Genomic DNA, 17,460 nt, shown 5'->3' with positions numbered 1-17,460 from the left:
AACAACCTGCTTCTTGCTTCTCCAAGTGACAAGGTTTCCTCTAACAAAAACACAATAACCTGAGGTTGATCTTCTGTCATCAAGGGAACAGCCCAATTAGCATCTGTATAGCCTGTTATTGTCAAATGGCCATGTTTAGAAAATAAAAGTCCTCTACCTGGAGCTGATTTTAAATATCTTAGAATTTGATGCACAACTTCTAAGTGAGACTCCCGAGGGTCATGCATGTACTGACTCACTAAACTTACAGCATATGCAATATCTGGTCTAGTATGGGCAAGGTAAATCAACCTTCTGACAAATCTCTAATACCTGCCAACATCAACTGAACTTCCCACTCCAGCTTGAAGCTTATGATTGGCTTCAATAGGTGATTCTGCAGGTTTACATCCTAACATACCAGTTTCTTTAAGGAGATCAAGGATGTACTTCCTTTGAGAAATAAAAATCCCTTTTTCTGATCTAGCAACTTCTATCCCAAGGAAATATCTCAACTTTCCCACATCCTTAATCTTAAACTCCCTAGCTAACAAATTTCTCAAGTGATTCATTTCTTCTTCATTATTTCCAATCATCACTATATCATCAACATAAACAATAAGCAATGTGATCTTACCTTTATGATGTTTAATGAACAAAGTATGTTCAACATCGCTCTAAATGTACCCAAAAGAAAGCATAGCTTTACTAACCTTTCAAACCATGCTCTTGGTGATTGCTTCAGCCCATATAATGACTTCTTCAGCTTGCAAACTTTTCCTCTGGTCTTGTTATCATCAAATCCAGGAGGAATCTCCATACACACCTCTTCTTTCAAATCACGATATAGAAAAGCATTTTAACATCAAATTGATGTAATTCCCAATCAAGATTGGCTGCATAAGACAATAAAATTCTGATTGTATTCATCTTGGCTACAGGGGCAAAAGTTTCCTGGTAATCAACTCCATAGGTCTGACTGAACCCTCTGGCTACCAATCTAGCCTTGTACCTCTCAATGGAACCATCTGCCTTATGTTTAACTATGAACACCCATTTACATCCAACTGGCTTCTTTCTTGATGGAGGAGTTACAAGATCCTATGTATCATTTTTTGCCAAAGCTCTCATCTCCTCAACCATTGCAGCCTTCCATTTTGAGTCCTGGAATGCGTCTTGCCAATCCTGCGGTATAGAAACAAAAGAAACAAACAAAATAAAGGCTCTATAGGAAGGGGATAGAGCATTATAGGAGATAAAATGGGAGATGGGTTGTTTAGTGCATGTTCTAACTCCTTTTCTAAGAGCAATAGGAATATCAAGGTCATCATCAGAAGGGTTGGAATCAAGATTAGGATCATAATCATCAGGGATTAAAGAAGACTTACCAAGTTCTTGTTTCGTTGTATTTTCAGGGCCTGAAATTGAGAGGACGGTTGATCAGAGGTCTCATGCTCCATGGTTGTATTTCTATTAGTCCGCCGTGTGTAGGGCCTGAAATTGGGTGGTTGTTCTCTCTTACTATCTATGTCTATAGGAATCTCCCCCTGGAAAGGAATGTCATTCATCACCTCTACCATCTGATATTTCTCCCCCTGAAAAGGTGATTGGGAAGGAAAATAAGACTCAAATTCCCGAAAGGTAACATCCCTACTCACAAAGTATTTTCTAGAAGGAGGATGATAACACTTGTGTCCTTTTTGAGTAGTAGAGTAACTAACAAACACACACTTCAAGGCTCTAGGATCTAATTTGCTTAGACCATTCTGATGAACAAGACAAACACAACCAAAGACTTTAGAAGGTACAATATAAGAGTTTTTTCCTTGAAGAACCTCTAATGGAGTTTTAAAATTTAAAGTGCGAAGAGGCATGCGATTGATAAGGTAAGCAGCAGTCAAAATAGCATCCCCCAATATGGTTTAGGAAGATTCATAGTGAACATGAGAGACCTAGCTACTTCCAGTAAATGCCTGTTTTTCCTTTCCGCTACTGCATTTTGAGCTCTAGTATTGACACAACTAGTTTGATGTATAATACCATTAGAATCTAAATAGGTACGAAAATCTGCATTCATGTATTCAGTACCATTATCAGTTCTTAGGATTTTAACATGCGCATCAAACTGAGTACAAATCATTTTATGGAAGTTTTGAAAACACGAAAAAACTTCATTTTTTGTTTTCATCAAATAAATCCAAGTCAATCTAGTGCAACAATCAATAAAGGTCACAAACCACCTATAACCAGAAAGAGAGACAGTTTTAGTAGGACTCCATACATCATAATGAATAGTAGCAAAAGGAATAAAACTTTTATTATTAATTGGAGAATAAGAATGCCTGGTGTGTTTGGCAAGTTCACAAGCATCACATACTAATGAATCAAAATCACTCTTAGCAAACAAAGTGGAAATAAACATCCTAAAATAGAAAAAGAGGGATGTCCTACTCTCCTATGCCATTGAATAACTTCATGGGAAGGATGCTAGAAGCTCCTAACAAAGATTGACCGGTACCCAAATTTGAAAAACGACAAACATCATCCAACAGATACAATCCATCGTGCAAGCTACCACCACCAATCATTCTCCCCGTGTTCAGTTCCTGAAATATACAATGAGTAGGGTAAAAATTTACTTTGCAATTAAGCGCTATTGTGATTAAGCTAACAGATAACAGATTAATAGGGAATCTATGAACATGAAGAATATATGAGAGTTTAATATTGAAATTACAGTCAATAGGACTTGTGCTAACAATCGGTACTAAGGAGCCATCCGCAATGCGAATTTTTTCTATACCTTGATACTTAGAATATGTGAGGAAATGTTTTATAGAGCCCGTTGTATGTTTATTTGCTCCTGAATCTATAACCCAAGAGGGTTTTGCAATTTTTACAAGAAAGGTAAGAAAAGCATTATCTGAATTAACAAAATTAGAGGTTGCAGTCTGAGTTGAGGAAGAATCAAGCTGTGACAACAATCGTTTTAGGGACTGAATTTCCTTATCAGAAAAGCTACCAGCAATAGATGTTCCTCACACAAAGCTCCACCATCAGATATGTGTGCCTACGAATAGAAGAACTGACCCGCTTCCCTCCACGCCCTTTAGTTGGGCGTCCATGTAATTTCCAGCAGAACTCCTTAATGTGCCTGCTCTTACCGCAATAGTCACAAAATAATTGATCTCTGTTTGAAGAATCGTTCTTTGCAGCCTATATATGTTCTCTTGCAGAATTAGCAATCAACCCTGCTTTATCAATTGTAGATCTGTGAACCATAGCATTCCTCCGAGTCTCCTCTTGTTGTACAAATGAATATGCTCATCACAAGGATGGAAAAGGATCTCGTCCAAGAACTTGGACTCGAATCTGATCATACTCATTATTTAGGCCATCCAGAAAATCATGCACATGTTCTACTTCAATCAACTTCTGAACTTGAGTCGCATCATGAGTACATTTGGCTTGACAGTCTTGGTAATAATCCAGTTCCTGCCATAACCCACTAAGTTCAGCAAAATACTGAGTGATAGTCAGATCTCCCTACTTGGTTTCATGAACTTTTTATCGCAATTCATACCTGTAAGCATAGTTTTCAGTTTGTGAATATGTCTGTGAAGCGGTATCCCATATCTTCTTAGCTGTATCAAGAAGCAAATAGCCTCAGAAAATAGTTGGCTGCATGGAATTTATTAACTAGACATAATAAGAGAATTTTCAGATTTCCATTTGTTAAAGCCCATATATGTCGAAACTGGTTTAGTCGCTCCACCATCAAGGTATCCCTACAAACCTGTTGCTTCAATGAATAATAAACAAGACTGAGACCAAGCCAGGTAGTTCGTTCCATCTAACTTCACCGGACTAATATGAAAAGAGGGGCTCTTTGAGTGAAAACCCATATCTACCTTCTTTTCGTCACCCATACTATCAGAAAAAAAATTTTCAAGCAGCAGCGGCGAAGAACCAGCAGTGGTAGAAATAAACCAAAAGGGGAAAAAATTCCAAAAAGGCAAAACTGGTGCTAAAGGACCAGCAAGGGAAAAATCGCCACAACAAATCGAGGCCGCCTGAACAAGAAACGTCGAAGGAGCTCGCCGGAAACAGCGGCACTCGCCGACGCTTGAAGAACGACCAGAATCTTCTAGAGGCGCGTGTACACACGCACATGGTCGAACGGCGACGCAGTTTGGACGGAGGCCCGATCGGCGGTCGCTCTTCCTTCTGAGCCGAGCGGTGACAACCAACTCGTACTCCCAGCGGTACTGTGTGTATGTCAGTCAACTCGCAAACCGAAACGATTGTCGAAAAATTCACGACAATGGCTCTAATACCATGAAGAAAGAATATGTCATATTTCTTTTATTTTGTTATGTTTTTTCAATCTCTACACCACTATATATATGTACAAGATTGTTCCGATATAGGAAGTAATCTAAATAGGAATAAACCTAAACTAGCAAAGATTTCAACATTTTTTTAAGGATTTCTTTTTTTTTTGCTTGCTTTGTTTGAGTTGATTGATTTTGCAGTGCAACTTGAAAAAGAAGATAATAGTGGTAAAAGGCAGAGTGTGTAAGAACAAAAGACGGTAAAAGCCTAATTTTGAGTGAAACACGAGAGGAGTGACATCTGATTTGAGGGTAAACACGTAAGGGAGTGTTCGTGAGGCTTTTGTTTCTAACCTTTTTTTTCTTGTAGTAATTCATAATGTCTAATTTAGATCATTAAAAGAAGGGGCAGCAAAGGCATATTCAGGTTCTAACAACCAATGGAATTCAATATGGTCAAAAAAGGAGAAGAAGAGTAAAGAAAAAGGCATGGATTCAAGGAAAATTGGTCGGATTCCAACAAGCAAAAAGGTACCTCAACTTTTAACAAAAGATTTGAGGACAAATGTTTTCGAGGAAAGGGGGAATGATACGGATCAGCCATCGCTCAACCATGGAGCTCAAGGGAGCAAGGAGAACTTGGGAAATCCATTGGTGCTTCCTAGTGGGCCAATTACAAGCAGTTAATGTTAGGCTTTTATAAAGGCCCTATTAAATTACATGGCCTTATTTAAGTTGTTTTGGGCTGATTTTATCATGCATGTAATTGGGCCTAAACTAACTTGTTTATTTTAGGCTGGAAATGACTTTATTTTGTGTGCTTTAGTTAAGCCCATGTGTTTGGGCCTTAGGGGCCTAGTTAGATATTTTTCTTGGGATTGGGTTTGTTTGAGGCATATAAATAGCTTCCTTAAGATGTAAAATGGGGACATGACTTGATTTTATCAAAAACTTGTGGTTGTTTTGCCTTCCTTTGATTTAGGAGCTTCTCTCCTTCAATTGCTGCAACAAGAATTGATCACTTATCAAGATTTCATCTTGTGGCGTTTTCTTTCTTGTTTAATTTTGCCCTATAATTCACGTTCTCAATCCTTGTTGTTTGGTGGTTTGGTAGGGTTGCATCAAGAATTCAAGGTTCTTATCAACTCATTGTGGCGTTTATCTTATTCTTCTACTCGATTATCGGTGTTTCCGTTTCTTTATAAACGTGGGGTGCCATAGAGGGGGATTTAACTTAATCTTCCATCTTGTTCCATCTCGATTAAGAGTTCTAAGAATTCTTTTCCATAGGGTTCTGTATCAGACTACATCAACCACCATTTTTCAACTAAATTTACCAACAAAATTCACTATTTTATCGACGGATTTGTCGTTGCTAATTTACTGACAAAATAGGTTTTGGTTAATAAAGATTAATCTACCATTGTTTTTGCCTACGGATGGTTGGTCATTGGTAAGTGGTTGGTAAATCAATTTACAAATGGATTTGTTCATATTTATCACTAGAAATTTTCATCGGTAATTGTTGTTTTTTTTATAGTGATGATTTCATAAAGTATATATGTATACAAATTTAAATGTATGAATTCTGTGAATGATTGCAAATTGTTTATATTATACCATGGAGTTGGAATGATGTGGGTCACCCTTGGATTTTTGTCACACGGGCATGGGTGAGAATGTTGTCAATTGGCAGTACGCGATGGGTGTGGCCCCCCTTGTGCACTCTTTTGGTATATGATGTGCACTAGTGATAAAAGAGATAGAGAAAAGAAATAATATGAAAAAGAAAAAGGAAGGGAAGGAGAATGGATAGATCGAGTCCGTTAAGCTCGAATGTGGGTGTCTCTCTATGTGCAGTTGACACAAAGATCATGGGATTATTAATTATGGAAAATATTATAAAGCATGCTTGGTATTATATTATGTAACAGAATATCAGGGTTTACATTTATTAAATGATATAAAGTGGGAGTCTTTCTCTATCCTACGTTGTTCCCTTCAGTTGGAGTTATAGTAGGTTCAAGGAAAGAAGTCTGAGTTCGCAATAAGTGTAGGTTTGGCTTTTTGCCAAGTAACTTATATATTATTAGCTTCCTTTTATGGGTATTCATTCCTCTTCTGGTTATGTTCCTTGTCCGGATGCCCTATCCAATGATAAAATGAAACATTAAATAGCGCAAGGATCACTCTACTAGTAAGTCTTTACTTTTTCTGTTAGCTAGTCGTTCAAGGAACTTAGTTAATCTATCAGTCATTGTGTTGGCATCCCGTTGGCCTTTTTTTTTTTTTCCTCCTTGCTTGATTGAAATTCCAGCCCTCTGTGCGGCACAAGTTTTTCTCCTAGGCATTATTCAATTTCTTGCATCAAATGAAGAGTCTATCATTCGTTATAGATAAAAAAAAAAAAAAAAAAAAAAAAAAAAAAAAAAAACCAAAGGCTCCTCTCCAGCGGAGGTCACCCGAATGAGGGGCTCAACCTGGCCATTCAACTCATGGTAATAACTATTACAATAGCCTCAGTCATTATCATAGTTTAAAAAGCAAAGGGGAATTATAACCTCTTTTTCTATTAACTGGCTAGAAAAATGTTTTTTGGGGATTGCCACACAGGGTAGGGCCGGGCGAGAATAAAGAGAGAGGGAGCACGAGGGTTCCTTTAGAGAAGAACCACGCAAAATAGATAGGATCCATTTCCACCAATTTCAGCAATTACAAAAAGTAGCGAATGGAAAAAACTTAGTAGCGGGTCTCTCAGGTTAGAAAAGGAAGAACCGAAAGAAGATCTCTAGTTAATCATAAGGGTGACACCAAGACTAATGTCCAATGTTGTGAACACTTGCAATCATGTGAATAGTGTGCATTCATGCCTAATTGCTCATGCAATTAGCTGGAGGGCTATAAATAAATTACTACATTAGTATTTGTATAATTGTGTGGAGCAAGAGGGTTATCTAACCTTTCTAACTAAGTTTAGGCGCCCACTCATGCTTTAAAATTTTTCTAGGTTATAAGAAGATGGGAAATTCTATTGAGATGTCCAAATGAACTATGGATAGATGGAAAATTTTAGATACTTGTAGAGGCTCTAGTAAATTTTCAATATATATAGAAAACAAAAAATGTAATTTAGTTGAGTTCCACAGTTATTATTCCGCATTGGTTGTAATATTTATATGATTAGACTATTGAGTGTTCATTTTGTTGTATGTTTATTTATGTGATTATTGAATTGGTGCCCTATGAATCACCGATTGGGTTGTTGAATATTTTGGATATGTCGAATGACCTTGTTATTTGAGATCTATTAATGATGTGCCTGAGACTAAGTTTGTGAACAGTATATAAATTCATTTAAATTGAGGTTCACTACCAACGTTAGAGACCTTAAGCACCCAAGTCCTAGAGCTGGTCCGTCCTTTAGAAGCGGATGATGGCACGTTATCAGCAAATACTACAAAATAAAGAAAATAGGAATGACGTCAATTTGGCTCCTAAAATTATTTATTTGGATCAAAAAGGTCAAATTTGATTTTTAAGCTAATTTAGCCCCTAAAATTTATTTAAATTGATTAAAAAGACCAAATTTAATTTTTTAGATCAAATTTAATCCCTAAATTTATTTTAAAATTTATAAATTAATAAATGGATTGAATTTAACATGATTGACTTTTCTCCCTTCCTTTTCTGTACTAAAACACCATATTAAATTTTTCCAACACTTCTGAATTGAGAGTTAAATTCATAAAAGCATCATTTTTATACTACAGTAAATTTACAAAACATGCAGTATAATTGTAATATGTTCAATATGTGAAATACATCAATTTCATATCAACTTTCAAATATTCAAAGTAATATATAGTTATGAACTCAAAATCGTTAGTAAAGGTAAAGATGATATATTATACTTCACATATGGTTTTTCTTTATTTTATATTTAATTAATTTTTTAATAAATTATACAACCGATCCTAATTATAATCTTAAATGTCTATAAATACAATAAAGAATTAGTAGCTAAATTAACTCAAAATATTAAACATGATCTTCTTAATCATTTTACACAAATTCAGAGATAAATTGACCCAAAATCTAAAATCTGATATTTTTAATCATTTTAAACAAGTTTAAGGATTAAATTAACCAAAAAATCAAATATGATATTTTTTTATCATACTAAACAAGTTCACAAGCTAAATTTAGCTTTATTCCAAAGAAAATATGTTTTTACTTTAGTAAAAACACTAAAACTATGAAAAACTACAGTCAGATAGGACCCTAATCTCATTAGAATCTAATTAAAATTAAAAGTCAAAATTAATTACGGATCATCCCAATCAAATAACATAAATCATAAACAGTTTGAATAAGCTAAAATGAACTTATACAAAATTTCAACACTTTAAATGAGAGAAAATATAAAATTTTCAAAATAATAAAAAGGTATTCCTTTTCCTTTCACCCTTCAATTTTCTTTTTCTTCCATTTCCTTTCCAAACACACCATCCTTCGTAAAACGTCATCGTTTTGCCTTCACACTATAATTAGTAATTATCACGTGCATCAGAAGACAGGGCACAATACCTGATGGTATCTCTAGAAGCAGCACAAGATTTAGGTCAACATTGCCCCACCTTCCAGGGCCCACCCCCACGAGCCACGACGACTAAGGAACAAAAAGTTAGCCTTTGCACTTCTGTACTCGAAGTTTTCGGTCAAACCCTACCCCACCACACTGTTTTGATGTCATCCCTTACGTCACTATCTCATACCCATTTCAATTGACTTAAAGCTCGCTGACCCGAGATCCTTATACGGGCCGGGTGATATATCCTCCTCTTCCAACATCCGTTTAACCCCTCTCCTTTTATTCCAAATCCTGTAACTCCCGAACCCAATAGCTCCAATCAGAATAACCATGGCCCCACACAAGATCCCTACACCAATTCCAACAATCATCTCTTTTTTCTTCCCGGTACCGTCCCTCACCTTAAAATACCCTACCTTACTCTCATCACCCACACTTAGTAGTGTTTGGATTGGGTAATCCACAAAGTAACAAAACCCGGTTGCATTACTGTAAACGGCACCCCAACAGCTACAGTTACTTTCACATAAGTCCTCGCATTGCTCCAAAGACGCCACCGTATCATAGCTCATTAATTCTTTAAACGGCAAGTCCACCCCTTTTCTTCTCAATACCGAGAAGTCATTTTGGGTTTTAGTTTCTCCGTCGCTGCAAAGGTCACCGGACTGAACTGAAAAGCACTCACCGGAGGTATACTCGGTTCTATTATCTAAACATGAACAACCTGACCCGGGTTTGCACAAACCGTAGGAACCGCAGGGACTAGGCAAATCACAAGTGTCAGCGATTGCTTGATAATCCAACACCAAATTTGATCCATCCCAGAAATACCCTTTAAGGTTCCCGTCCGTTTCTAACCGGACGAAAAGGAACCGGTTGACGGGTCGTTGATAGCTGTTAAAAGCTTGTACATCTACAGGAGCGTCTCCGGTTTGGAACATACCCAAGTACCCGTCGGATTCAACTCGGGCAAGAATCGGACCTTTTCCTTCAACTATATTTGCTCTAGCTTCTAGTGCTTTGTGTTTCCAATATATTTGGTCTTCATTTTCTTTGAACTTAGCGTATAAAGCCATGAAACTGTCTCCTAACCGCAAAGAGTAAAGCCCATTTGATGAAACAAGAGACATATTAGAAGTTAAATTCTGGTTCTCGACGAGGGTATTTTTCGGATGATCAAAACTTTGCCAGAGAACAGAAGGAGAGGCTTCCAGCTTCAAAACTTGAAGATTTGAAGTGTTAAGCAGAACAACTTTGTCGCCTTGTGTTTCAGTTGACCAGAAAACTCCTGAGCGTGGATCAGAAATTACAAGACTACCATTAAAGAACAGCTGGGTCTCGTCTGACCATTGAGCAAAGCTTGTTGGGTTAGCCTGCCAAAGTGGTTCAAGAGAAGGGAGATGAATAACTGTCAAAGCGAGTTGATCTCGGTTAACTCGGAGAAAACCCAGTGAGAAATTTCCTGTTGAGTCGTTTAAGAGAGATTGGAACGAGGAGACTGATGGGTTTGGTGTGGCTTTGAAGCCTATGAGAAACTCTTGTGCGGAAACAGCAACTGCATACGACCATGTGGACGTGAAAAGAACAGAGAACATAAACAGGAGCTGAGTTGCACGTAAACGAGTTACTGAGTTGATGATTGTGGGATTAATTTCCATTTTAGAAGAAAGAAGAGAGGTAATGCAAACTGAAAGAGAGTTTTTAAATTCGATCTGATTGATCTTCTTATAAGATGAAATGTCATTAACATTTATTATAATTTATGGATCCACGGGTAGGGAAGAAAACGAATTTAATAAATTAATATAAACTCTTCCGTTGGGCTGTTGCAACTTGCATGCAACTACTACATTATCGTGTGATTTTATAAATATATAATGGTAGTGAATATTGTCTTTTGAAAGTGACTACGAGTATGAATATAATTAATATATGGTAAAATACTCGTATTAGTCTATATAAACACTAAATTAATTATGAACAGTATTAGTTCAATTATAAATAATATTTTAATTCAAATAAGAGAATTTAGACTAGAGAAAAGAAAAGACAATACAGTAACATATTTTTAAAAAACTATTTTTTTTAATTAATTTAGTATATAAAACTACCTATACACCGAGTGTAATCAATAAATTTTCTTAATATATGTATATTCTTTTACTGGGAATAAAAATAGATAAAAGAATTCTTTCAATAAATAATTTTTTAGAATCCATATAAAAAAAAGACTGAATCTGTTCCATGAACTTAGATTTAAAGATGGAAGCAGCATGGATATTTTAAAGTACTCATCCATTTTGATATGTATAATAAAAATATGAATAGTTGTAAATGAGTTTATAATGAATATAAGTAGTAAAATTATTATCGATAATGCATACAGATATATATATCTCTGCGCATTCATTATCCATTACTCTCTATATTAAATAAATTTGATCATTCTACCCATTACCAGTAAAAAATGTATTTCAACTAAATTTGAATTTGGATAATTTAAATAAAAGTATGATTTTTTTTAAATTTATTAGAGGCTTTTATGGGCTAAAATAATATTGTAGGTTACACAATAGAGGTAGCCCTCCCTTGACTCACTAAATTGGTGAAAATAACTGTGATTGAGAGGACTCGAACTCAAGAATAAAAATCTGATTATTTCAAGGTTTAGAATGGATATAGATAATAAAATTATAAATAAACTGGCATACCGAGTATTGCACAAGTTTAAAATGAGTATGTTTAATAAAATTTTAAATGGGAACAGAAACCATTAGTGGGGGTAATTCCATAAATAAATAAATAAATATATATATATATATATATATATATATATATATATATATATATATATATATATATATATATATATATAAAATAGGGGAAATAATAAGATTTCTAATATCACCTTCAATAAAATTTAGAATATTCTAAAATAGCCTTACTCGTAGACAATTCAAAAACTATATTTTATACCAACGAGTGTTTGGATGAGTAGTTTGACACTCTTCTCTCTTAGGTGAGGTCGATGGTTCGATTCTCATAGATGGAGGAAATACTCGCTAAGAGCACTTTATCCCTTCTTGGGTAAACCTGATGCGAGTATAATTTAGTTCTAGCTTAGTAGGCTCGGGATAGCTGTGGTTAAAACCAAAAAAAAAAAAAGAAAAATTACATTTTATTATTTGATTGGATATAATTTCTAAAAATTATTTTTGGAATAAATAATATATATAATAAAAAAGAAAAAATATACTCTTCTTTTTTTTGTATTGTTGTAGAAAAAATTATGGATTTATTTGGAAAGGATATAACGTTTCTTTTATCTAATCTTTTTTTTATTACTTAATTAATTAATTTTAAATTTGTAACTTAGAACAATAGAGAAAAAAAATACTTGAATAAACTCTTTAATTGACCAATATTGGATCCTAGCATGATTTGCTTTGTAATTTTCATTTATTGACTTGGCTTTTCTTTTTTCCATCAAAATAAAATTTAATTAAATTATAGCATTTTCAGAATTATTTTTGAAATTCAAGTTGGTAATTTTTTTTAATATAATTTATTTCTTGTTATATGTTGAGTTCTTAAAAGAATTTTATTCTTAATAAAAAATTATTATTTATTATTTTCTTTTTCGTTATTGAATTAAATTGTAACCACTATCACTTTAATTTAGTAAGAGATTTATATCTCCCTTGTAATAAATAGATGACTTCATGATTAATCATTTTTAATTTTCTTTTATATCTTAAATATGTTTGACTTAAAAGAAAATAATGTTTATGAAATTGAAAAAACTAGAACTATATATTTCTGTGTTAGGTCATTTTTCGGTTTCAAGAGTTTATATGTATGTTCATATATTCATTTTTCTAATGCACTGAGTAAGTAATACTATCACTATAGCCAAAATGCTTACTATTATTAATTCAGATCATCTTTTCATTTCTTGTCTTTTACCTACCAGTAAAAAAATATTATTTTTCATTATAGCTATATATATAGATATTGATTTGGGATTGAGGGCAAGAGTTAGGATTAAGTGATAACTTGATTTTCTTTTTGAACACCTATCAGAATTTTAAGAATCTGTATTTATAAATTAGAGACTAAAAGATTAAGTATAGGATTAATTGAATTTTATTTTAAGATCATTTTATTATATAAAAATAGAATCAACTACGTAAGAAATAGAATTGTAAGTAGCTTATACGATAAAGTTTAATACAAATTAACCAATTGTATTTATTTTAATCTAAATAAAAACTTATATTTTAATATTATATAGATAAAAAATTAAAAAAGTATAAAAAATTGCCTCTCCGATACTCTCATTTTCACTTCATTTTTTATTTTGTCTCAAATCTTAGATCCTTCTTATTTTGGGGGTTCCTTTTAAAATTTTATTTATTTGCTAATTCAGGCCGTTAGCTTGGGTGTAAAGTTGGAATTTTTTTTTATTTTTATAAACCACCGATATTCGGATCTTATTATCAAGGACTACTTAATCCGCGTTGGGGCTTAGTTACAGTTAAGGCAATTCACCCATGTCTGCATGTGAGTTTAGTGGGGATCAAACCAGATATGCGTAGCTTGTGTTGCCAATTGCGCAATACCCGTAGGCTGAGAAATTGCATTTTTTTTATAAAATTTAGTAGTTAAAATGTGAAAATTTATTTCTATATTTTTATTTTTTTTTAATTTTTTTAGTAAAGATTAGTCTTTTGGAATTATTGGGTGTAAAGTTGGGGTTTTGATTTTTGGACAAACTCTAGTTACAAATTCTAAAGGCAAATTCACTAAGCAATTTAATAGGCCAAATAACCATCTTTAAATAAAAGCTTATTTTTGAGCTTTTGTAATTTGGGTTCAAAATTGAGTATTCTTCCTTAAATATATAAGATGAATTTATCATTTGTGATGTGTGTATTGTCAAAATTTTTACGTAAGAAAATTAAAATAAAAATTAAAAAATATATTAATTAATGCATGATGCAATTGAATTAATTTTAATACTAGAATTTGCCTTTGTTTGAAATGGGTTGCAATGTAGAAGACCATTTAGAGAAAAGAAATTCTAGAAAGGTTGGTTAGGGTTTGGCTATCTGAAGACAAGATACATACAAGCAATTCATGATAGGCATGGGAAAGAGCTACACACAAGTCAAAAACTATACCGATGAAAAAGTCAAAAGAATCAACTCCTTCATTACCTTCCCATTTAGAATTTAAGACAATGTCTCCCACCAAATTTGGACACTACATTTCCATATCTCTCCATCCCTCTTCATCTTACTCACACAAAAAGCTAGGATATAAAAGTAAGGAATAAAATAATATAAAATTTAATTAAACGAAAGTTTTATAAAGGTGAACGGGGCAATATGGTTAAAATCTCTCGTTGGACAAAGTTCGAATTGTTCGAATTTTTCTTTTTTTTTTTCTATAAGGTTCGTTCCATGATCTTACTTGACTCTTTGTGTATATAAATAAAATAATTAAGAGAAAAGGAGATTATTATTCTCAGATCTCACGTAGTTTATGGAGTGTGCGTGTATATATATTAATATATTTTGTTATAGTAAAAAATGTGTGATTTGATTAGTCTTCTTATTAATGTGAGTAATGGAATTAAAAGGAGAGCTATCAATATTATATAGTCCACCGTAATATTTCAGTCAACTGATTATTTCAATGAATAAGAAAAATATTTTGTTAGAATTGCTATAGTTTTGGTAAAAATTGTATCGTATCTCTAGCACATATGTATTTTTAGTGTTGTCTTTGAAAAATACAAGTCCAATGGCCTTTTTGTTCACATTGTAATTGGTAAGATGCTTTATAAAATATTTAAATTTTTTTTCTCCCTTTGTTTAAAAAAAAAAAAATCTCACTTTTTATTACAGGTGTCCCAAAGTAACCTATTTTTTAAAATGATCTTTATGTTAACTTTCCTATAATATCCTTATAATATAATTTGTACCAATAATTAATACACATAAAATTACTAAAAATTTAGTTAAATAATCTACCTACAAGTAATTGTACTACTTCTCTAAAAAAAAAAAAAAAAAAAAAATTGTACTACAACTTAAATCTCCTAACCATCATCTTATTTCATGCTCCTATTTTTTATTTATGTTTTGAAAATGAAAGGAAGCATTTCATATCATATTCTTCTTATTTTCTCTCACAACATAATAGATATAAATATAAAGTAATTAAAACATGTGTCAAGATATTAATTTTTTATTGAAAAACTCTATAAATAATTTTAAAATGTAAATTATATATATATATGCAAAAAAGAAGGATAAATTTTATGGTTAAATTAACTTAACTATCTATTCTTAATCTGTGTGAAAAAGAAGTGAGATTTTTTTTTTTTTTTGGAATCGAGGAAATATTAGTTAATTTTAATCAGAATTAGGTTATAGATTTTTTTTTTTTAATCAATTCAATTGCCATTGAAATTCAAACTCATAAATGCGGTACATTTTAAATTATACCAATGATTTTGTCCTCTGATTTTTTTTTTCTAAATAAATTAGGCTTATATATATATAAAACTGGGCCTTCAGCTAAAGGGTTGACGTTGACCTCTTATTATTTATTTAAGTACAAGATTGACAACTACTCATATCTGCTTTTACTATTTATGGAAATTTGCAAATTGGTTGACTTTGCAGGATCAACATTCAACAAGCATATATTTATATATTTTTTAATGTGACACTATTGCTAAAAACAAAAAGTACAGTATTACATTTTTTCCATTTCCTCTCCTTCAGGTTAGCATACTTTATCTTCTGTCTTGTGTGCACTAAAGTTATACTTGTTTCTTCTCAATAATGCATACTTTTGAGTTAGTATTACCGATCACGTGGATGACTCCCAAGAGATTCGTATGCACGTTACACTTGTACCTAGGCTGAGACATCAATCTTAATTTGTGAATTTTAATATTTGCCACGGTTTTTGTGAAATTTTATATTTTTCAAGTTCAAGATGGAAGAGAAATCATAAAATTGTAAAACAGATCTTTATTAATCTGTATCGTATGAAGAAGAAAAAGCAAATATAGATGAGTTTCTAACTTGTTATATCTAATACTAACTGTATTATATATACCTGTACATTTGTCTGCATTAGCTCCTATACTAACCCACGTGAACTTATGCCATATCAGCATAAGTAGTTACATTTTCCAGCTCAACAAAGACTACAACTAACTAATAATAAAATAAATAAATATACTCAACACCCCCTCCCCCTTCAAGCTCGTGGAGGAGAGAATTCAACTAATCCCAGCTTGGATAGAAGGAAATTGAAAGAAACGGAAGACAAGGATTTAGTGAATATATCTGCAAGCTGATGTTGAGTATCTGCAATCGTTGTCATATACTAGTAAAGCCAAGAATGTATTGTTAGAACCTTTGAAAAACAAGCAATGGTCATGGGCTGATTGGATAAACCAAAATTCAGTTAATGTTTGGGTGAATTCTTTATTCCATTGGTGTCCATCCTGTTTTAAACCATATAGAGACCGATTCAGTTTGCAAACCTATCTTGGAAGAGCTTGAGAATAACCCTCAGGTGGTTTTATATAGATTTCCTCTTCTATAAACCCATGGAGGTAAGCATTGTTTATGTCAAGCTGGCATAAAGGCCAACCCTTAACAGTAGCCATAACCAAAAACAATCTTACTGTGACTAATTTTGCAACAGGGGAAAAAGTCTCTGTATAATCTAACCCAAACAGTTGGTTATAGCCCTTGGCTACTAACCGTGCCTTATACCTGTGAACCCCTTCCCCAAATATCAAGCATATAATGCATATGACTAAGGGCAGAAATGCACGTGAATGTATGAGTCGTCACCTTGTTTAATTATTTTAGGGTAAACTAGGAAAAAACCCTAAGTTGACTCCAATTTTAATTAACCTAATTACTAGATTAATTATCTCAATGTTTAAGGCACAATCTTCGAACCCGAGGTGGATCCCGAGACTATGTCATGCTGATGAACTAACCTAAGTGAATGCTTTGCAGGGTGAATGAAGTAATTGGACCAATTGAAATGTTTATGTGATTTCGACTTGCCGCTCGGGGTTAAATCCCAAACGTGCCTACGTACTTCCGTTTGAATGGAAGATCAAAGTCAACTTAGTTCGATATGCCATTTTAAAAGGGCTTTGAATGGGTATGCTTAATGCATGAGTGTGTGTATGCTTTGTGCATTTTGTTTAGGCATTTTGCCAAAGAATTGATTGATTTGATTAGGCGTTTGTTGCCAAAAATGTTGATTTAAGGCCTTTAGCCAAAAAGATTGATTTAGGCAATTTATTGCCAAAAATTGATGTGATTTAGGCGATTGTCGCCAAAATTGATTATTTGAAGGCTTTTTGCCAAAGTGAGTTGATTTAGGCACTTTGTTTGCCAAAAGGTGTTGATTGGGCGATCGTCGCCAAAATTGATTGATTTAAGGTTTTTAGCCAAAAGATTGATTAATTCAAGGCATTTTGCCAAAATTTTGTTTTAAGCGATTTGT

The 17,460-nt window shown here is 33.2% G+C and overlaps 1 protein-coding gene across 1 annotated transcript; it reads right to left on the bottom strand.

The window, feature by feature from the left end:
- Positions 1-8,604: 8,604 nt before the first annotated feature.
- Positions 8,605-10,766, bottom strand: LOC149498170 (D-mannose binding lectin protein with Apple-like carbohydrate-binding domain-containing protein). The gene has a single exon (XM_089717441.1). The coding sequence runs from the start codon at positions 10,560-10,562 to the stop codon at positions 9,078-9,080; it is 1,485 nt and encodes a 494-aa protein (XP_089573567.1). The 5' UTR covers positions 10,563-10,766; the 3' UTR covers positions 8,605-9,077.
- Positions 10,767-17,460: the final 6,694 nt, after the last annotated feature.

Source organism: Jatropha curcas, chromosome 2 (genome assembly GCF_041381405.1).
Source record: "Jatropha curcas cultivar XTBG-Jc1 chromosome 2, XTBG_Jcur_1.0, whole genome shotgun sequence".
NCBI classification, from domain to species: Eukaryota; Viridiplantae; Streptophyta; class Magnoliopsida; order Malpighiales; family Euphorbiaceae; genus Jatropha; species Jatropha curcas.
This window is presented reverse-complemented; position numbering and strand designations above follow the sequence as displayed.

Coding starts and splice junctions, on each gene's coding strand:
- LOC149498170 (XM_089717441.1), bottom strand. CDS start 10,562: ATGGAAATTAATCCCACAATCATCAACTCAGTAACTCGTTTACGTGCA.